This window comes from Linderina pennispora, assembly GCF_002104995.1.
Source record: "Linderina pennispora strain ATCC 12442 chromosome Unknown DL89scaffold_2, whole genome shotgun sequence".
Lineage (NCBI taxonomy): Eukaryota > Fungi > Kickxellomycota > Kickxellomycetes > Kickxellales > Kickxellaceae > Linderina > Linderina pennispora.
The window spans coordinates 782,144-801,358 of record NW_024468250.1 but is presented as its reverse complement, the minus strand read 5'-3'; the positions used below and the strand labels follow the sequence as shown (position 1 = coordinate 801,358).

At 54.7% G+C, this 19,215-nt stretch overlaps 13 protein-coding genes across 13 annotated transcripts; 7 read left to right on the top strand and 6 right to left on the bottom strand.

The window, feature by feature from the left end:
* The first annotated feature begins 537 nt into the window (after positions 1-537).
* Positions 538-1,427, top strand: DL89DRAFT_85794 (uncharacterized protein). The gene has a single exon (XM_040892170.1). It carries the CDS (start codon positions 774-776, stop codon positions 1,314-1,316), a length of 543 nt encoding a protein of 180 aa, XP_040746326.1. The 5' UTR covers positions 538-773; the 3' UTR covers positions 1,317-1,427.
* A 585-nt stretch (positions 1,428-2,012) lies between these two features.
* DL89DRAFT_85792 (kinesin-domain-containing protein) lies at positions 2,013-4,367 on the bottom strand. Its single transcript, XM_040892169.1, has 2 exons — positions 4,229-4,367; positions 2,013-4,143 (listed from the first exon to the last, which is right to left on the bottom strand). Exons 1-2 carry the CDS (start codon positions 4,294-4,296, stop codon positions 2,157-2,159), a joined length of 2,055 nt encoding a protein of 684 aa, XP_040746325.1. The 5' UTR covers positions 4,297-4,367; the 3' UTR covers positions 2,013-2,156.
* Positions 4,368-4,506: 139 nt separating this feature from the next.
* Positions 4,507-5,724, bottom strand: DL89DRAFT_274041 (uncharacterized protein; the record flags this gene model as incomplete). Its single annotated transcript, XM_040889133.1, has 1 exon — positions 4,507-5,724. The coding sequence occupies one exon, from the start codon at positions 5,722-5,724 to the stop codon at positions 4,507-4,509; it is 1,218 nt and encodes a 405-aa protein (XP_040746324.1).
* Positions 5,725-6,459: 735 nt separating this feature from the next.
* Positions 6,460-7,962, bottom strand: DL89DRAFT_255139 (DAO-domain-containing protein; the record flags this gene model as incomplete). Its single annotated transcript, XM_040885320.1, has 1 exon — positions 6,460-7,962. The coding sequence occupies one exon, from the start codon at positions 7,960-7,962 to the stop codon at positions 6,460-6,462; it is 1,503 nt and encodes a 500-aa protein (XP_040746323.1).
* Positions 7,963-8,389: 427 nt separating this feature from the next.
* On the bottom strand, positions 8,390-9,187 carry DL89DRAFT_290765 (alkaline phytoceramidase; the record flags this gene model as incomplete). The annotated part of the gene is made up of 1 exon (XM_040890125.1): positions 8,390-9,187. The coding sequence occupies one exon, from the start codon at positions 9,185-9,187 to the stop codon at positions 8,390-8,392; it is 798 nt and encodes a 265-aa protein (XP_040746322.1).
* Positions 9,188-9,716: 529 nt separating this feature from the next.
* Positions 9,717-10,483, top strand: DL89DRAFT_265143 (uncharacterized protein). Its single transcript, XM_040886539.1, has one exon. The coding sequence runs from the start codon at positions 9,789-9,791 to the stop codon at positions 10,302-10,304; it is 516 nt and encodes a 171-aa protein (XP_040746321.1). The 5' UTR covers positions 9,717-9,788; the 3' UTR covers positions 10,305-10,483.
* A 309-nt stretch (positions 10,484-10,792) lies between these two features.
* DL89DRAFT_265142 (uncharacterized protein) lies at positions 10,793-11,439 on the top strand. Its single transcript, XM_040886538.1, has one exon. It carries the CDS (start codon positions 10,848-10,850, stop codon positions 11,334-11,336), a length of 489 nt encoding a protein of 162 aa, XP_040746320.1. The 5' UTR covers positions 10,793-10,847; the 3' UTR covers positions 11,337-11,439.
* Positions 11,440-11,634: 195 nt separating this feature from the next.
* Positions 11,635-12,123, top strand: DL89DRAFT_290762 (uncharacterized protein; the record flags this gene model as incomplete). The annotated part of the gene is made up of 1 exon (XM_040890124.1): positions 11,635-12,123. One exon carries the CDS (start codon positions 11,635-11,637, stop codon positions 12,121-12,123), a length of 489 nt encoding a protein of 162 aa, XP_040746319.1.
* A 393-nt stretch (positions 12,124-12,516) lies between these two features.
* Positions 12,517-13,122, top strand: DL89DRAFT_290761 (uncharacterized protein; the record flags this gene model as incomplete). The annotated part of the gene is made up of 1 exon (XM_040890123.1): positions 12,517-13,122. The coding sequence occupies one exon, from the start codon at positions 12,517-12,519 to the stop codon at positions 13,120-13,122; it is 606 nt and encodes a 201-aa protein (XP_040746318.1).
* Positions 13,123-13,142: 20 nt separating this feature from the next.
* DL89DRAFT_85762 (adenosine deaminase/editase) lies at positions 13,143-14,581 on the bottom strand. The gene has a single exon (XM_040892168.1). It carries the CDS (start codon positions 14,336-14,338, stop codon positions 13,163-13,165), a length of 1,176 nt encoding a protein of 391 aa, XP_040746317.1. The 5' UTR covers positions 14,339-14,581; the 3' UTR covers positions 13,143-13,162.
* DL89DRAFT_220780 (uncharacterized protein) lies at positions 14,454-14,822 on the bottom strand (the record flags this gene model as incomplete). Its single annotated transcript, XM_040884471.1, has 1 exon — positions 14,454-14,822. The coding sequence occupies one exon, from the start codon at positions 14,820-14,822 to the stop codon at positions 14,454-14,456; it is 369 nt and encodes a 122-aa protein (XP_040746316.1).
* A 279-nt stretch (positions 14,823-15,101) lies between these two features.
* On the top strand, positions 15,102-16,463 carry DL89DRAFT_265139 (uncharacterized protein; the record flags this gene model as incomplete). The annotated part of the gene is made up of 1 exon (XM_040886537.1): positions 15,102-16,463. A coding segment is annotated over exon 1 (613 nt), but the record flags the coding sequence as incomplete, so codon positions are not given.
* Positions 16,464-17,964: 1,501 nt separating this feature from the next.
* DL89DRAFT_265138 (uncharacterized protein) lies at positions 17,965-18,234 on the top strand (the record flags this gene model as incomplete). Its single annotated transcript, XM_040886536.1, has 1 exon — positions 17,965-18,234. A coding segment is annotated over exon 1 (197 nt), but the record flags the coding sequence as incomplete, so codon positions are not given.
* Positions 18,235-19,215: the final 981 nt, after the last annotated feature.

Sequence of the window (19,215 nt, the reverse complement as noted above, 5' to 3'; positions counted from 1 at the left end):
AGGATATTGCTCTAGGCAAACTACCACTCTGGGAAACCTCTCATTAATGGAAGCAAATAAATATAAACATCCTTCCTGCAGCTAATACTCTGCTATGCCTTCGGCATGTCATTAACTGTGCCGAACGCCATCTCCATTGCGCCGATAATGACCTCGTGCTCTTCTCCGTAAGCCGTGCGTGCATAATCCAGGAGCAAGCCCTCAAGGTCTTTTATCGAGTTTGTGTCTGCAGCATAGTACATGCTGCGGACTGAAATGTTTATGTCTTTGATGACCGCTTGCAACTCTTTTGCCTTCGCCATAAACTGCGAGCTGTCAGAGTCCGTCAGTGTGGGCAGCTTGCATATAGCCCTTTAGAACCGCACCAACCCCCCTATAATCGGCCATCATTTTGTCAAGACTTGAAATGCTGCTTGCCAGAACCCTGTCCTTGGAACTGCTCGATTCTTTTGCGGGATTCATGTACTGCCATGGTTGTAGAGCTGTCCAGCGCTGTGTATACGGAGATATAGGATAGCAGGTATTTATTTGTGTGTGAGCACAGCATACGAAAAAGAGCTGTGCCCTCAAATCCCTTTATAAACCAGAACCCCCGATATGGCACTCTGCTGTGACTATCCAGGTATTTGAACTCTATTCTTCTCTACAAAGGATGAGCCTATACGCTCTTTGCGACATCCTGTGTCATAATAAAGTCTCGGCCAACCACCATATACAAAGAGAGTAGCAAACTAGAAAGCAATGGTATTGGGTGGACAAACTATAAAAAGGCAATGCTATCCACGAGTATAGCGGGATCTCCGCGGCATAGGCAGGCGCGAGGGTATTGTCCCTGGAACCGGGATCCCCGTCTGCTGTGTCTCCACCGCAGTCGGTGCTTCTATTGCGGCCGATTTAGAGACCACTTTCGCTACACCCTTCTCGTCTCCGTCGAGGGGGCCCTGGGTCTTGGGACGCTGAGCTGGCCGCTGGGGCACAGTATCTGGCGTCGGCGACGATGTCTTGTCGGATGCGCGCTTCAGCACAACTTTCGTCTCAGTCTTCGTCCTTGCTGGCGAGTTGGACCTTGCAGGCGACACTGCCCTCAAGGGCGATCTGTCTCTGACAGGCGACTTGCTGTACCGCGACGAGGGACTCTTGTATCCATTGGTACCGAATGGAGTGCTGCCACTGGTGCTGTTTTCACCAGTCGAAGAGCTGGGGTATACCGGGATACTCGTCCACACCAGCATCTCCCGGTTGGCTGGCACATTCGGGTCATCGAGTTTGCGGATGATATCCAGGTCAGGAATGGTGCGGTTCCAGCTCGACACTGACTGATACCGAGTAGCCCGTGGCGTTCCCGCAGTGGCTGGGGTAGGCAGGATGCCTGACTTGGTCTCACGCTCTACGACACCGGCAATAGCAGTGATGCCATTGCTGAGTGCACTGCCGAAGTGGTCGCGCTCCTTTGGCCTGTGTGCCAGCTAGCTCACCCAGCTCCTCACGCGCATTGTGCCAAGTTCCAATCGCCTGGCCGACTGTCTGGGTAGTGCGGCCATGGGAGGCAACGGCCAGCTGACGGCTCTCTGCAACAGCAGCAATCAGTGCGGCGTGCATCTGCTCTACCGACTGCTTCAAACGACCTTCGGCCTGCACAACCCGGCCATGTGTAGTCGAGGTGGCAGCAGGGGCTTCTGCAAACAGCACTGTAATGTTCTGGCTATGAGACTTCACCTCCGCCTGCATAGACGACACCAGGTCACTAGCTGCCTTAACATCGGCGGCCACCCGCTCGTCGACATCAGCCTGTGTGCGCGAAACCTTGGCCAGCACGCCCTGCGCCAGCAAATCAATCTCCGACCCAATGCTGCGGGTGCGCTTGAGTAAGTTTTCAGTGCGCGTACTAGTGTCGGTCTCCTGTTTTTGTGCAGATTCAATTGACTCGGCCAGGACGCCATCCTGGAGGCTGCGGCGCTCGGAAATCATCGTGGTGATGGTCTCCAGTAGCTTGGCGTCAGATGACTCCGAGTCGCTGCGCAGCGACTCGATTTTCTGGGTAAAGCTGCGCACATACTCTGCGTTCTGCACCCGCAGCTCCTCGATCTCTCGGTGCATTGCAGCAATGTCCTTCTCGGTGCTCAGCTGAGCCTCCTTCATAACCGCAGCTGAGTCCGCTACGCACTTGTCGAGCAGCGACCGGACGCCGACTGCTGCGCTATTGATGCCGTCCAGCTGGCACTGAGAGGACTGCTCCATGCGCAAGGTGCTTTGTTCGCAAGCCCCAACACACTTTTTGACCAGATTGCCATCGTAACCTTGAGCTGCGCGACAAGCTCCGAGACCGACTCGATTGACGCTACGCATGTATCACGCTGCTCCACGCCAGATTCCTCAGCCTTCTCAGCCAGCTCAGCCAGATGGGCTGCAAGTCGCGACTCTGCTTCGCTCAGCTTCGTCCTGATTTCAGTCTCAAACTGCTCGCCGACACGGTCATGCAGCGTAGCCAGCAGCTGCTGGGTTTGCGCTCCAGCCTGCTTGCTGTATTCGGCGACTGACGACAGCGCCCGCGATGTCTCCTCACCTACCAGACTGCCAATCCTGGCTACCGCGTTGAGATTCAGCTGCTCGCGTTCCTGCATGCGCGAGATCTTTGCATGGAGCTTCGCCGAGTCCCTGGTCGCAGCGCTGAGCGAGCTGTGCAGTGTACGCGCGGCTTCATCCAGCTCCTCTTCGTGCATAGCATGGGCCTTGGACACAACAATCTGGTTTTTGTAGTCCTGACGGGCATTCTCCAGATCCTGCTGCGTCTGCACCAGCTGGTTCCTGGCCTCGCTCAGCTTGTCCTCCATTTCCTCGTATTTTTCCTTGAGCTTGCGGTTCTCATCATTCAGCTGATTCAGGTTGTCCTCCATGAGCACCCTCTCGTTCTGCCAAGACTCGCCCCGCATCTTTGCCGACTTTGAATCCTCTACCAGCTGATCGTACGTTTCCTTCGACACATAGAAGCCCATTTTGTCGCGCGCCGCGTTGAGGTCATCTTCCAGACGGTTAATCTTCCCTGTCAGCTCGATGATAATGTCGGCCTTGGACACTGTGCGGTTGGCTGCCGGCTTATTCTTGATGCTCTTCGCCTTGCCCGCATAGTCCAGTGTCTTGATCGTCTCCTCGATGCTCGCCTTGGATGGACTCACTGTGGCAATCAGGCACGTGCGCGTCTTTCCGCCCAGCGAGTCCTTGAGAACGCGTGTCAGCTTGCTGTCGCGGTATGGAATGTGCTGGTGCTTCTCGACCAGGCAAGTGATAACCCGCCCCAGGGTCAGCAGCGACTGGTTGATCTGGCCGGCCTCGCGTGCGCGCATGTTCTCGGCTCCGCTGCGTCCAATATTCTCGCTGCCTGCAAGATCAACCAGATTGAGCTTTCCGCGCTTGAGCACGTAGTCGCCGTCAGAGCCCAGTGCCGATTCGCGAACAAGCACGTTGATTGTGAAGATTGCGTGTGAGCGCGAGCTGGTGTCATTGCACCTGGTTGCTGCCACTCGGCGTCGCAGCGAGCCATCGCGCATTAGTGCAATCGCCTGCTCGGCCGTCTGCACCCGCTTCTCCTCGAGGCCCTGGAACTGAATGTTGCCCTTGGTTCCAGTGTCGAAGACCTGGATGTGCGGCCCGTTCGGCTCGCCTTTGGCGTTCGTGTCCACAAACAGATCACGGAACTCCTCGTTGTACAGCTCCATATACGATACTGTCACCATGCTGGCGGGATCATTGCCGATGGCCTTGAACAGCTGGTACAGCGTGCGGGGGATAATGCCGGCATTGGTGGGAATCCTGATGCTGCCCAGGCCGCTAGTTATCAGCCTCTGGTTGCTGTCTGCAAATGATGGCATCTGCATGTCCAAATCGCCTTCCATCGTGTAGGTCTTTCCTGTCCCAGTCTGTCCGTAGGCGAAGATTGTGCAGTTGTAGCCCTGAAGCACCTCGTCCAGAATGGGCTGTACGACATTATCATATATCTCTTTCTGGTCGGCTTGCGGGCCAAACACCCTGTCAAACGTGTAATTCCGGACGTTTACCCCATTGCGCAGTGTGATTTCTCTGCCGCTCAGCGGTGCTATATCCATGGCAGGCACGCTGCTCTCTCTGCGTTCCCGGTCATTGCGCCCCCTACAGCATTAACCAACACGATTAGCTTCACGTGCTCTGCCTGTCTGACTGGCGCAGCATGGTGGCATTATTTGAATGTGCTTACCTGCAGCGGACAACGACCTGGATATTAATTTCTTTCTCCTGCTTGGTTTGGCTTCGTGACAAGGTCATGGCGAGGGAGTGTGAGGGGGTATTGACAAAATATGTATATAGCTGAGAGTATCGAGGAAAGAGGAAAAATCGAATGGGAAACTGTCAACAACCTTTTCTTGCGCCAATTTTTTCTTTCCACTTTTACCCCACAGATTTCGTTTGTTGCTGAAACGGCGAGCAGGCCAATCACAGATGCCATTTGATCAAACTACAGATTGACTTAACAGATCACAGCCAGCAGCTGGCCACCGGATTTCTGTTTGACGCGGCGTTTTTGATGCTGAGCACGGTGCTCAGGATCATGACTGTGAAGCCGAACGCAATGCACAGCCAGTGGGGGATCATCTTGAGCGAGAGCTTGGGCGCCGAGGACAGGCGCAGGTAGCAGCCAGAGGGCAGGATGAAAGCCAGGAACGACGCCGACATGCCGCCAGTGAGCTCCAGCAGCACCCCCAGATTGCACACTGTTTCGCCGATAATCAGGCCAGCCAAACACAGCGCCGTGGTGATAACAACATGCCGGCGCATCGAGAAGTCGCGGTCGCGGAAGAACAGCGAGTCGATGACCTCGCGCGCCACCAGCGTCTCCATCGGAAACGTCGTGATCATGTTTAGCGCAAAGAGGAAGCGCGCAATGTTGATCAGAAAGTTGTCCTGCGGGAAGTTGTTGAGGATGTTGCCGTGGGTCTTGTCCTTGAAGAACATATACCCGGAAACAGCCATCACCAGGCTCGCGATGCCTGCAATTACCGTCGACATGTGGATGACATCAAAGTACCGGTTCAGCGTCGGCTTCTTTAGCGACCCGTAGATCATGAAGCTGTTGTGGTGGCACACAAATGCAAAGGTGATGACGCCCACGGCCTGGAAGAACCCAGGGTTGGCCAGCGCGATCGGCGTCCCAGGCGATGCCCGGAGATCCGGGTCGATCTGCGGGCCCTCGATGATCACCGACACGATGATGGTGCACATGGCGACGACGGCGAAGGCACTGGTCTTGCCCAGCTTGCCAATGTCCCGGTACAGCGACAGCGGGTAGGCCATGCAGATGACAAAGAAGGCGATCACGAACCGGCGTGAAAACACCACAGCGCCGAACCCGGTCTTGCTAACCGAGGGCATCAGCGCCGAAAGCACATGCGGCAATGTGTCGCCGACAATAACAATAAACGATGCCATGCCCCCGCCCGCCATGGCGCCCTGGAAGAACGAGTTGGCGACCAGCCCGGGCTTGCCAAAGCAGTACTCGACCATCCCCTGGTACGAGCTGCGGCCCGACAGCTTCGCGCAGTACGCCAGCACCCGCAGCGTCCAGTCCACGATGCCTGCCAATGCGACGACCAGCAGTACGCCGACCAGCAGCCCAGCCTGCCGCATGGCGTACGGCAGCCCGATGACTCCGGCGCCGACAATGGCGTTTGTCAGATTGAAGAAACTGGACACCATCGATGCCCCGCCCTCATAGCCAAAATCAGCACCCGCTTCTTCCGCCGCCATTACTGGCCGCCCACGTGCTTCCCCGCCAATCTCGCTGAGTTCCGTCATCGAGTGCCGCGGGTTGTCAAATGACGAGAGCGCTGAGGTCTGGCCGTGCCTGTACTCGTGTGTGTGTCGGTCGTGGTGCTCGCCGCCAAACACGGTGTCGCTGTTGGAGCTTAGCCGTCCGTGGTACTCGTACGAGTCCTGGCGGATGTCTGGCTGTATCCGGTCGGCCTCCTCTTCTGTCGTGGGCACCGGCTGGTGGCTGCCATTTGACGGCTTGAACATTTCTTGTTTTGAATTGCGGAAGGGGGAGGAGGTATTAAAAATAGGCGTATTCTAAGAAAGGGGGAGTGGGAAAAGAGCGAGGTTGCATAAGCACAGCAGCGGCTGCCAGCACCAAAAGCCCTTGCTTATCCTGTGAGGCCAAGTCTGAAAACAGAAAGAGCCAGTGAGGAGCGGCGTGCCATGACATCATCGGAAAAAGCTCGCTTGCTGGTCCAGACTCTCAGCCGCTCGCGCCACCCAGACCACAGATCACACATCTCAGCAGCAAGGGGGATATCCTTAAAACAAGCTCTTGTTGCAACTAAAAGAACAGGACCATACAGGGGAGTATTCTGGGAGGAAACATAGGAAAGGCGAGATGGAACTTCGCCTGGAATAAAGTAAGCTGACACTCTCGCTAGATGCCCTCGGTGCTTACTCGAGATTCCAGGCAAAGTAGTCTAGATTACTGACGCGGTGCGGATTCGGCTTCATGGCACGCGGGATGGCGATCGGGTCGGCCACATGCATGCCAAACGACTGGGCAAGCTTCTGCGCAATGTACTTGCCGAACAGGAAGCAGCGCGGCATGCCCTCGCCGTTGTGGCCGGCCACAATCCATGCGGAGTACTTGTCAGAGCTCAGCCTCTCCAGCTTGCCCACATACGGGGCGCTGTCATTAGACACCGCGATGATGCCGGTCCACTCGTGGATCTCGGGACTGGCTGGCTTGTCATACGGGAACTTTTGCAGCGGAGGGACGGAAACCAGCGCCTCGCGCAGGTCGGTGCTGACTCCAGGAATGAGCTCGGCGTCGTTGGCATTGCCGGCCTGGTGGCGACCGCTCTCCTCGTAGAATCCGCCCATGATCAGCCGGCCGCCGTTCGAGAGCTCGATGGCGTACTCGGACCCATTGCTCATCCACAGGCCGCCGGAGGGCAGAACCGGCTCGGTGGCCGAGTCGGTGCGTGGGACAGTGATGACCTGGTCGCGGAGCGGGATGATGTGGCCGCGCAGCTCTGGCACCAGATGCGATGTCCACGCGTTGGTTGCAAACACAACGTGCTTTGCTGTGACCACGCTGCCGTCCTTGGTAGTGACAACGCCGTTGTTGACGTCGATGACCGGCGTGTGCGTGTGCAGCTCAAGCCCGCTCGCAATGGCCTGATCGAGCAGGTACCACACAAATTTGGCCGGGAACATGTGTGCTCCCGGCACAGCATCGGCAGCCGCATACTCGGTGGTTCCAAGAACCCTCTTCATTTCCTCCTTGCTCAGCCAGCGGGCGCCAGTCAGGCCGGCCTTCTGTGCAGCCTGGAAGTGCTTCTGTCCAATCGCATATACCTCGGGTGTATCGTAGACCTGCACATTCTCGCCCTGTCTGTAGCCGCAGTCGATATTGTGCTCCTTGGCAAAGGCAATATTGGCCTTGACGCCCTCATCGTCGAAGCGCCGCGTCTCGACCGTCATGCGCACGGCAATCTCGCGGTCTGCCTCTGTCGGTTCGACACGCCCGTCCTCGACCGCCATGCGGTGCGCATAGCGCTCGACGTCCATCAGAAAGTCGCGGTAGTTGGGAGCCGTCATGTGGCCGCCGTTGCGACCAGTGGCTCCAGAGCAGGCATCGCGGGCTTCGATCATCACCACCTTGCCTGGGTACTGGAGCTCGCACAGCAGATGGTACGCGGTTGACGCGCCCGAGAATCCCGACCCGACGATGACAATGTCGGCTGCGTCGGGCAGCGGCCGTGGGCCGTGCTTCGTTGAAAAGTGCTCGGGCAGGCTGCGCAGCCACGTCGACCACGTCGGGCTGGTGCGTGGCAATCCGGGGTCCTTCTGTGCCGCCTCCTGCAGCGACTCCTTGGCATCTGGATGCAGAAGCTGCATCACCTGGAGCTCGCTGAGGGGATTACGGTGAGCCTCGGTCTCTGTAAGCATTGTGGAATAGCAAGCGGGTAGTGGTTGTAAAAAAGGCTGGTATACAGGTAGGAAAGCTGAAGGCCGATGGTGCTCAAAGCGGCTGGTGTTATCTCTGCAGATACCGTCGCCGACAGCCCGCTCCCTCCACCGGCCTTTATACAGCCCCGATACGATCGTATCTCTGCAAATTTTCCCTTCCACCCAGCGTTGCCACGCCCCCACTCTCATTTCCCCCTGAAAGACAGGCGCGATTAGAGAAATTGATTATTTTTCTTGCCCGCTCAAGTCAGGGGGCGGCTATCCCCCTTGATTGGTGCAGGAACAACAAAAAAGATAGCATGCAACAGCGGCTGACAGGCGCACGAAACTGGGCCTAACGCCCTTCTAGAAGCCAGCGGCAATCTTGCCACAACTCTTGCCCGAGCTGCGGGCGCTCCTGCAGGCTCTACTTTTCCTGTGCTGCGCAAATGTAGGGAAAGATATAGAGCACGCGCTTGAACTTGAACGGAATGCTGTTGACCACGCAGTAGTGTGCCATCATCAGCACCACGAGGTACGTCAGGCCAAACGACACAAGGACGTGCCACCAGGCGTGCAGCTGCAGATTGACGGGCAGGACCGAGCGCAAATCGTGCCCGTTTATATACGGGCAAAGGTTCGTGTCAATAAGCCATACAGCGGCGGCGCACAGATACACCTTGCTGCCATCCACGAATAGCCGCCCAATGTGCCCCATTCGCGCCGCATCCAGCCCGCGCTTTGCCCGCCAAAGCATGTATCCCACCACCACAGTGCAGATGTTGAAGCTGAACTGGAACAGCAGAAACTGCACTTGCCCGCTGCACCCGGCAGTCACCGCTGTGACCACAAGTGTCCACAGCCCGAGCACCTGCTGCAGCCGCTGTGTGCTGATATTTGTCTGCGTCACCAGTGTCATGTATAGCGCGGTGGCCACCGACCACAGCATCGGCAGCTCGTCCAGCATCTGCATCTGGTATTTCAGCGTCGCATGAAACAGCCAGCTGCCGATGCCCACCACGGTTATTGTGCGAGACAAAACTGTAAACCCTTTGTGCCCAGTGGGGTTCATGTGTGCACAGGATTCGCCCAGAAACACCATGGCCAGCGACGACCACGCATTGAAGAACTCGGCAATGTATGGTGTCCACTCGTAGTTCTCCTCGCACCAATCAACCGACGATGTGATGTCGCCCCAGTACCCACCACGAACAACCGGTGCCATTCTTTTTTGCTGGAAGAGTAAGATTGCGTAGCTATTTGACAAAGAGAGTCCTTGGAGCCATGCGAAACACAGAGTGGAGGGAGCCAACTGCATAAAGTTATATGTGGTTGGAATGTCCCGCCTGTCCAAAGCACAGCAGAGCCAGATGTAATTCCAGACACCCCGTGTAGTGCATTAACCAAGGGGTCGCAGCGATCACACAGCTTGGCCAGACTGCGTAATGTGAACACAGCAGTAATGCGGTGGGAAGTGGGATCTAAATATATTGGTCGTGGTCGAGACTGCCCCACATGAACTGTGATTTGGCCCCTACTATAGATCGCAACGGCTCTGCGTATTCAGGTGTCTAATCATGACTAGGTGGTATATATATGGGCGCCAACAGCCCAGGAGCCGTGGAACTGAGCGAGATATACCGAGAAAGACAAGGAATCAATTTCACCCATACCCCCATCAAGGTAAGGCGTATGCCTATCAATAGTCCGAGATACCCCAGGTCCTCCCATCCCAACCTATGCACTAGACCTCCCAACGAATTCATTTTGTAACATGTAGGAATCACTGCTGCACTCTTAGCTGACATAATCGCCACTACATACAGATGGTCCGTTTAATCAACCAACTTCTTCTTGCTTCATTTGCCCCTTCCATTACTGGGCTCTACGCTGGACTCCCAGAGGATCGTGGCTCCAGGGATGTGAAGCCACATCCTATCAAGCATGTTGGTTCGTCCAGAGACATGTTCTTAGCTGGAGACTGGCGTAGCGATATGCTGCGTATGGTGAATAGCCAGCGTGCAATGCGCAGTCTGCCAGCTCTGATCGCCAACGATCTGCTCAACGCCGCTGCACAGAACCACTCAAACTACCAGTACTCGGTACAGACTATGACGCACCAAGACCCGGCCGGATCTCTTGGCGACAGAATCACCGCAACGGGTCTCAGGTGGACGAATGCCGGAGAGAATGTTGCCTGGAACCAGAAAACCCCTGCGGAGGCAATGGACTCGTGGGTTAACAGTCCGCATCATCTGGCAAATATCCTCGGCAACTTCAATGTCGCAGGGTTTGGAGAGCAGGGGCTGTATTGGACGCAGATATTTGCGCTGATTTCCTAGTTTTCCAGCCTCATTTGGCGACCTGGCAACCGCATTTGGTGCTAGATTGGTTTTCACCTTGGATTTCTGCAACTTTGCCGACCAGGCTGCGTATCAGCACTATTCTGCTCTCACCTAGCACTACCTATACCTCTATTCAACAGCTATCTATCCTTTTGGCAATATATTTTCCTCTCAATATACAAATCAGCCATAGAAAGCCTTCGAGTTTATTCAGATTTCTTGTGTATTCAGCAATCACGGTTCTACGGCAAGTGCACTTGACATCTCCTCACCTCGGATACTGAACACCAATGCTGTTTCCCATTTACCAGTGCTGATTAAGAGAAATGCAAATATACAGATGTTCATTCACAGTTATTGGCTGCTTCGGCCTCACAATAGGCAGAATAGCATTTCTAGCTTTCAGCAGGATTCATGCCTAAAAGTAGTTGGATGTCAATATATATGCTAGTCTCTTGCCCCCCATCCATTTTTAAAACTGGCATTATGCATTTCAGTTTTCCTACAGTGCTACCAACTTGGAGAAACAGTCAACAGACAATGACATATATCAGGCATTTGTTTATTCTAGCCCTGCTTGTATCTTTGCTTGACCAGGTGCTTGGCGAGAAAGCCAGCGCCTATGCAGCAAAAGCACCGGCACCAGAAGGTTCTAGCCGCCTTGCCTCTAATTGGCGCGGCCAGATGCTCGCCATTCTAAACCAGGAGCGAGCAAAGCATGGCAAGTCTCCGGTGATCATGGACTACCGTCTCAACGCGGCTGCCCAGAGACACTCGGATTACCAGTTTTCCTCGGGAATGATGACGCACGATGACCCAGCCGGCACTCTCGGTGCCAGGGCCAGTGTAGCCGGCATTGAATGGCGTGGGGTTGCTGAAAATGTCGCACACGACCAGCAGAGTGTTGGTGAGGTCATGACCGCTTGGATTCACAGCCCAATGCACCTCAGCAACATGCTAGGCGACTATAATATTGTTGGCTTCGGCGAACACAGTCTGTATTGGACGCAGATGTTTGCCAAGACGTGAGGAGACGAGGTGGTGCTACCAATAGTGCTGCTGTTGAGGGAGCAAGTAGAATATATGCTAGATTGACGTTGTAGCTCAATAATATTGTTCAGGTGCTCGTGCCAGTCAATTGGAGTTGATGCTCTGCATGTAGAGTGATACAAGATGCATCACTGTGTAGATGCTAATGGGCAAGAGGCAATGATCAAAATGATCCCAGACCGCATATAAACGCCATCTTGGTAGCTTTGCGTGCTATGTGAGCACCTGGTTCCTTGTCCCTTCTTGCTGTATCTCTCAAAACATCCCAAAGACAAAAATGGCCTCCATTGCCAGGATTTACAAGAACATGTCGTTGGACTACGCAAGTCTTCTGGATATAGAAGAGGACATAAACAAGCGCAAGATCATCCACGATACCATGGCGTCCACGGCACTCATCGTCGAGTACCATACCAGTATAGCTGCGCTGAGCGAGGATATGCGAGGGTTCAAGAGCATGTCGAAGAGGCTACGCAGGAAAATAATGTACAGCACATGCGATGAGGAGGTCATCAGCCGCTACAAGCAGAAATACAGCCACATACTGGCTATGCTGGATGCCACTGGTGTGGAGTTGAAGGCCAAGTGCAAGCTGTTCCGCGAAGAGCGCATGGTGCTGGACTTTCTGCAGGCTAGTATTCTGGGAACAAGCCCTGTTAACGCGCCAACACTTGCTCGCAAGGCACTGATCGAGATGTCTATTCCCAATGAGGAGCTCATGGGCACGGAGACCGGCGATGATTCCTGCGACCAGGAGTGTTCCTGAATTGTTTCATAATGCGTATTGACAATGCACCACCGCTTAGCTCATGTGGCAAATAAATCCCCACTCATACTCTGTCATGGGTTGTCTACACAAGAGAGCACTGCTCACATCTGACAGCAGAGCGTCTGCAATGTCTGCAATGTCCTCATGTAGCGAGATGGTGCCAGTGGAAAGCTGCTTCTCCGCTATGCGGGCTCTGCCGGCTCAGTTCCTGGAACCTGCGAGCCGCTGATCTGCTGCAACCGGCTCGCGGACTGATTAGCCACATGGCTCAGCAACAAGAGTGTTTTTATCCGAAAAAAAAAAAAAGCAAGGACTCTTGGCAGCTTCTATCTCGGCTACCTTTCTTCTACACACCTTCTTCAATTCAAACTACACATATAAAAAGTTAGAATGGCCAGCGCAGAGAGGGCTAGACAGCAGAGAGAACAAAAGCTGTTCATGGCGACGCTCGGTGTGGGCGCTACTGGTGCGCTTCTGACAGCAGTTGCGATCGCACACCGGCGGGCAGCCAAGACGGCCAGGATCGCTGGCGACAACATGACAGCCAACGTCGCCATGAAGGCATTTGGGCTAGGCACGCTGTATGCATTCTCTGTGGTTGGCTTTGGCACAGCGCTGGGCAACTACTACCTGAAATCGACAGAGGTGCAGTCCACGACTTTGTTTTCGGAGCGCATGCGCAACGGCATGAAGCAGATGCTCGGAGCATCAATGAAGGAGCGCATGGGGATTAGCGATAAGGACGAGGAGGAGGAGCTGCGGCGGATGGACGACAAGCTTTTCGAGCGAGACGAGGTGACGGGCAAGCCGAAGATCAGGTTTGCGAGGATAAAGTCGATGGTTGGGTCGGACGACACGGCGGAGGCAGATGCGGACGGACCAGCAAAGAAGCGCATGTCGCTTGGTGCCCGGATGCGCGCGGCGCTTGGCTACGGAAAGAAGCCAAAGGAGGAGTCGGCAGGGGATAGCACAGATGCTCGGCCCGAGCAGCAGTAGCCGTACAGTTCTGGATACCAATAGAATGCTGTATTATAAGTCACACTAGTAGCGTGCCTGTCACGTCGAACGCCTCGTGACCGTCGGGACACTTTACCCATGCGGTGAACGGCGGCTTTGAAAGCAAGCAAGCCTTGGCTGCGGTGTAGTCGACGGCTCTGTCCTTGGCCTGCCTGTAAGACACCGCCTCTTCGTCGCCCAAGACCAGCGGGCTGAGCTTTCTGAAAATGGCGGCCTTGCAAATGTCTGGCCACAGGTTGGCTGGCTGGCAGACGCCTTTCTTGGCCTTGGCGCCCTGGCGACGCCCATTGACCAGGGCTGCCGAAGCCTTAGCGCCTCTGTACCAGCACACCGACGCGTCTGCAGTAATGGCCTCCGCAGCCAGGCTCTTCATTACTGCCTGGCCACGGGCAAAGTCGACTGTCGTGTGCCGGACCTGGCATGTGTTTGCCCGATACGCCTCTGGCAGCCCAGTGACACCTGCAACACGTCTGTTCAGGGCACGGTCAACCGACGATTCCGTAAACAGCTCGCCGACAACGACACTGGCCAGATACATGGGCGGGATCAGGGTCGCCAGCAAGGCGCCCTGTAGCCCAAGCACGTTCCAGCGGGCGATCTTGTCGCTGCATGACATGGATGTGGTCGGGATGGAGTCTGCGCGCCCAGGCTTCAGGCGCAGTGACCCAGTGTCTGTGAATTTCTGATGGCCCCGAATCACACTGCCATCGCCCACCTTGCGGCGTTTGGCCGACGGCTCGCTATCCTCCGCCTTGTCCTGGGCTGTCTGCAGGTGCTCGACAGTTGCGTCGCCGCATGGGCTCTGCGACGTGTACAAATGGACCTTCAGTCCCAGGCTCTCCTTGACTTTAAACCGGCCGTCCTGCGACTCAAATATCGAGTCTTTGTCCTGCTTGCACAGCAGCAGCTGCTCGGCTAGATACACAACGAGGGCACGGCGGGCGATGACTTCGGCGTGGCTGTCGTGAACGCTGTCACCAAATTTGCTCAGCTGCTGCATGTGCAGACACTTTAGCCCCGTGCCCAGCGCAACGCACTCGTATTTGCTGGCATTGCGGGTCTCGAACACAATGCCGGCCAGAACCGTCCATTCATCCTTGCCCGGCGCCTTTGTCGCCGGCTTGCCTTTCTTCGGCAGCCGGTTGTACTGGTCAATCACGCACTGCGCTATCTGGTCCGCAGCACTCGTATCCATGTCGGTATTTTGAAAGTAGATGGCCAGAATAGCGCCAGCGGGTGGGTTTACAATATTCCCAAACTAAATGTTCAACAGGAGAAAACAATACAACTATGGAAGGTCTGGAGATGCTTCATTCCAGAATATGCTGCTCGCGCAGCTGCTCCGGCGACTGGCGCGCCTGGATCTTCTTGCTCAGGTCGTCGGCAATCCTGGCTCGCTTCAGCTCCTCCTGCTTGACCTGCAGTCCGGGCGCGACCTTGTGGTCCAGCAGGACGTGCTTGTTCTCGAGGTCTTCGCGCGTGGGCCGGTTCTCCAGCTTCCTGGCCAGCTTGTCCTCGAGCCGGTTGCGGTCCAGCTCGACCTGCTTGGCCTGCAGTGCCGGGGCGACCGTGCTTTTCTTGAGGACGTTGGCGGCCTCGAGCTCCTCGCGCGTGGGACGGTGCTCAAGCTTCCGAGCAAGCTGGTCGGCGGTGGCCTGGGAGTATCCTTCGGTGCTCATGGTTCAGGGGGTGAGAGGGGTGAGAGGGGTGTCTTGTAAAGTATAAAGCAAGCAAAACTGTGGATGAGTGAAGAAAAAACACACGGCTTGCTGCAAATGGCCCACTGGCACCTGCACATGCCAAGTGTGTTTATACCACTGCCATGCGAAGGCGGCGAATGACCTCATCGCCGCCCAGGCCCTAGTAATCAGATTCGGGATTATCGCGGAGAAAACTGCGCCGTGCTGGCCTGAAGCTGCTTGGGCCAGCTGGCCGCTCATCGTCTCCGCTGCTACCAAGTTTTCCACACTTTTTTTTATTACCGATGCTTACTGCAACGTGCTGTCGACCCCTGCCTCGAATTGGGCTGTCGCCCGCAATTGCGCGTATGTCGCGCTCAGTATTCGTGCGTAGGTTTGCCAGTCTGCATTGCCGGTCGGCACTCGCACCAGTGCCAAGACCGGTAGTGCTTGCTGGCAAGCCCTGGGCACCCGCCGATCTGGGCCAGAAGCGCACGTACTATAGCGACCAGCGCGACCCGTTTGACCGGCGACCGCACTATAAGCCCAACAACAGCCCCGTGCCGTGGCTCAAGCCGGCGCTGTATACAGCCGGGGAATTGCGCTTGTCGTGGTGGCATGGCCGATGATCCGCCTCGTTATTCTGGGCGGCATCGGCTTTGCATTCTACCGCGGCTTCCGGATGCTGATGATTGCGCGGGAGATAAACCGCGTGCTGCACGAGAGCGGCATGCACGGCAGCAGCGGCAAGGGCCCACTGGGCGACGTCGTGTCGTACATCAAGCAGACGATCGAGCGGCTGGCGCCCTTCTCCATCTTCAGCAGCACACGCCCCTCAGCCACCCTGCTGCGAGGCCTGGCCGAAGACGCGGTTCTGGCAGCCTACGAGGTTGATCCCCAGGTACGGGATCTGATTGGCGCCGGATCAGCTGTCTCTCTGGGCGAGCCACTCGAGTTCTCGTCGTCATCGTCCGTCAGCTCCTCGTCTGGCAAACAAAGGACCGATATTGAAGCGATTTTCCCAGTGTTTGCCGACAACCAGGCGACACACGTCTTTCTCCGTGTCACTGGCCAGGTCGAGGATGACGTGAAAGAGGCAAAAGTGTGGCTTTTGGCCAAAACCGAGAACGACCAGATTGTCGAGCTGGAACTGGATGTCCTCAACGATTCACAGACAGCTGGCCGGTCTGAAAAACACGCAAAGAGGCGTGTTCAGGATGCCGAGTTCAAAGATTTAGACTGACAAGACAACCACAATCCCGTTTACCCGATTGACCCTTTAGTTGACTGTGAATGGGCTGTGAATCGCCTGTACTAAGCCTCCCTTTCTTCTGTCTCTTTCTGGCGCATGCATTATAAATGCAAGACAATCCGCACGAAACGGTATTCCCTTTCTTGACACTCTTCAACCCCCAATTTCAAACGCTCCTTAGCGTTCGCACTTCCCGTTATGGCCTTATTAAAATGTTACTCCTAGACCCAGTGCTGAGCGAAGAGGCGCCGGAGGGGTGCATGGGTTTGGGGAGGCACGCAATGTGGCACGGGTGAGGTGTGCCCTGGCTCGCCAGGTACTTAAGCATGGCTCCCAGCATGCTCGCTCGTCTAAATAGCTATCGGTGCAAGCAACTTTCTTTCTCGCTCCCTCCCTCCCGCCCCTCTGTTCTATATTCCCCCGAGCTACGTGCCCGTCACCACCCAAAAATGCACTCAAGCGCTGATTCCTGCGACAGAGAATGCTCATGTGCCCTGTGCACCAGCGGCCGGTCATGCTGAACCCCCTTTTTTCACCTGCATGCTACCCACCCCCTCAAAAGTATCATAGAACACATCACTACAATAAAAATAATTCCCCGAAATACAGGTTTCTGTATCATCATGTCGTGTACTGTACAGCAAGGCGCCGAAGCGTATAACAGCGCAGCAGGTTCACCACATCCTACCACCAGCAACCTGCGCCTGAGCAGCAGTGGTGGTCGAGACGAGGGAGACAGCGGCAGTTGTGATGACGGCAGAGGCATTCCTTCCTGTAAACGACCAGGGATGCCTGCGAATGGCAAAAGGCTTGGTCTGTTGCTGCTGAAGACCGCCGTATCTGTAGCTGGTTTTGGACTTTTGTGTCTGCCACAAATTTGGCCTTTTATGCCCACGCAACAGACGCTTTCCGCGTGCACAGCATGCATGTCAGACTGCTGGCCTGCTTTTTATTAAAATTTCAATCGCCCACATCTCAATGGCATCCAGAATGCCCTTGTTGCCGGCTATTGAAAATCAGGCTATTCTGCACCGTTGCCAATTGCTCTCTCCGTGCTGCAATTACGTCTCTCGCAACAACCATTCGGCTGCGCTTGCAATTTAAAAAGGGATGGGATTGGGCAATTGTGCGATTTTGAGGCTGGAGCATGATTGGTTTTCTCGAGTAGATCTCTGTTTTCCGCTCGCAACGCATACGCCCTATGTCTTGCCAAAAAAAAAACAGCATGGGTGGTGTAATTGCACAGGTGGCAAATCGACAATGCTTGAGACCACACCTGTCCATTTCTTCCTCATGGTTACATGGCGACACCGTCCATAACAGGGCTATGTTTAGCTTGACAGGCTTAGAATACCTGTCTTATAATGCCAGCCCATAGTAAGATGGCATGTATAAGAGTGGAATGCAAAAAACGGCAGCGATCGTGCTCACCAGGCACCGCCAACAATCTAGGCCTGAGCAGCGGAGATAGTGGCAGCAAAGAGGACAACAATATATGCGGCAGTGATAGAAGCGCTCATGGTAAATATCGTGATTGTGTGAACAGGAGTTTGAGGGGCTTGAAGAAATCTTTCCTGAACGGAACCTTTTCCTTCATATACACTCAGCACTCACACCCTTTTTATAGATGATGTGTCAACCCCTGCATAGAGTTTGCCCTCTCGAGTGAGAAACAGCTGTACTCGTGCATTTGGTCATATCTTCAACACCGTTTTCAATCATATAATCAGAACTGGCACCGCTGCTGACCTCATTCTGCAACACCCCTTCTTGCACTGCATCTGGTCAAGGATTGCTATCTATCCTCCCACTACCTGTCACTGAGACGCTACAAGTCGGTTTAATCTGGCTTGCTTTGCCATCATTGACATGCATATGTCGCACAAATGTGCCATCACCATGCTATGTACTTTGGACTTCAAATATAGTTTTAATGTACAGCTGTGTGCGGTGCACCGTATCAAATCGTTTGTAAAGTATTTAGAATGGGCCACCGCCGACAACCTGCGCCTGCGCAGCAGAAATGGCGGCAACGACGAGAACGACGACAGTAGGGAGAGCGATAGAGGTGTTCATTTTGGTTTCTTGGAGCGTGAGTGACAGAGAGACCCTGAGGTTGTTTCTAGAGAGTGAGTTTCTTCAAAGTGCAGTGGGATGGTTATGTGGTTTTGCCAGTTTCTTGGAGTGGCAGCGACGTGGCTTTTTATATGAGAAAGGGGCGCTACCACGGCCTACAGCACCTAGTGTTTGCAACAGTGACCGCTCGTTGTAAAAGCCCCAATGAGACCACGGGCCACAATTGGGGTTTATTGAAGCAAGCGCTGTCTAAATAGTCGCTATTGCGCTGATGTGGGCACCGTCTATTTCACAATAAGCGACCTTGTATTGCCAAATTGGCAATTGTGATCAAGAATCGGAGCTGGAGCGTGCTGGTTTTCTGTGCTGATCCCTGGAATTTCTATCATCACAGCCGCTTACTATTCATCTGTCATGATTTCAATGAGATACTTGGGGATGGTCAGATGGGCAATACCGGGTACCACAAAGGAGCTGCATTTGCACCAACTGGCACTGGGAGCAAACAGAAATGCTTTTGCAAACAAGTATTCCAGGGTGCTTGGCTTGGGCTGCTGAATTAGTCCCTCAAGCAAGATTAAAAGTTAACATCATGTCCAACACGAGTGCCGCCTAGTAAATACTGATAACTCGCTTTACATCCCAAGCAGCATGCACACGAATGGTCATTAGCTGGCATCATCCTTTGAAAGTAGCTTTTGCACCACACTGCAACCAGCTGTGAAAGAAACATGTGTACCTATACACCATTCCGCAAACATGGATAACATGGCTTGTCGAGTGAGATAATGATGTACTAAGATATATATTGTCAACGGTCTAGTATACATGAAGCGCTCTTGTCCTGATGAGGTAATCGCAGTAATGTTTACCAGCTACCACCGCCGACAACCTGAGCCTGAGCAGCAGAGATGGCGGCAGCGAAGAGGACAGCGACAGTAGCGATAGCAGTGGAAGCCATGAGAAAGTGCTTGTAGAGGGGCTAGAAACTGCTGCTATTGCTGTTGCTGTTGCTGCCTGATGCTCTACTCCAACAAACAACAAGTCTATTCTGCTTTTATAGCT

Excerpts from the sequence above, each read along its gene's own strand:
- DL89DRAFT_265143 (XM_040886539.1), top strand. The coding sequence starts at position 9,789 with ATGGTCCGTTTAATCAACCAACTTCTTCTTGCTTCATTTGCCCCTTCC.
- DL89DRAFT_85794 (XM_040892170.1), top strand. The coding sequence starts at position 774 with ATGCTATCCACGAGTATAGCGGGATCTCCGCGGCATAGGCAGGCGCGA.
- DL89DRAFT_85792 (XM_040892169.1), bottom strand. The coding sequence starts at position 4,296 with ATGACCTTGTCACGAAGCCAAACCAAGCAGGAGAAAGAAATTAATATC. Across the intron at positions 4,144-4,228 it reads CAGGTCGTTGTCCGCTGCAG|GGGGCGCAATGACCGGGAAC; the intron begins GTAAGCACATTC and ends TTAATGCTGTAG.
- DL89DRAFT_85762 (XM_040892168.1), bottom strand. The coding sequence starts at position 14,338 with ATGGATACGAGTGCTGCGGACCAGATAGCGCAGTGCGTGATTGACCAG.
- DL89DRAFT_265142 (XM_040886538.1), top strand. The coding sequence starts at position 10,848 with ATGACATATATCAGGCATTTGTTTATTCTAGCCCTGCTTGTATCTTTG.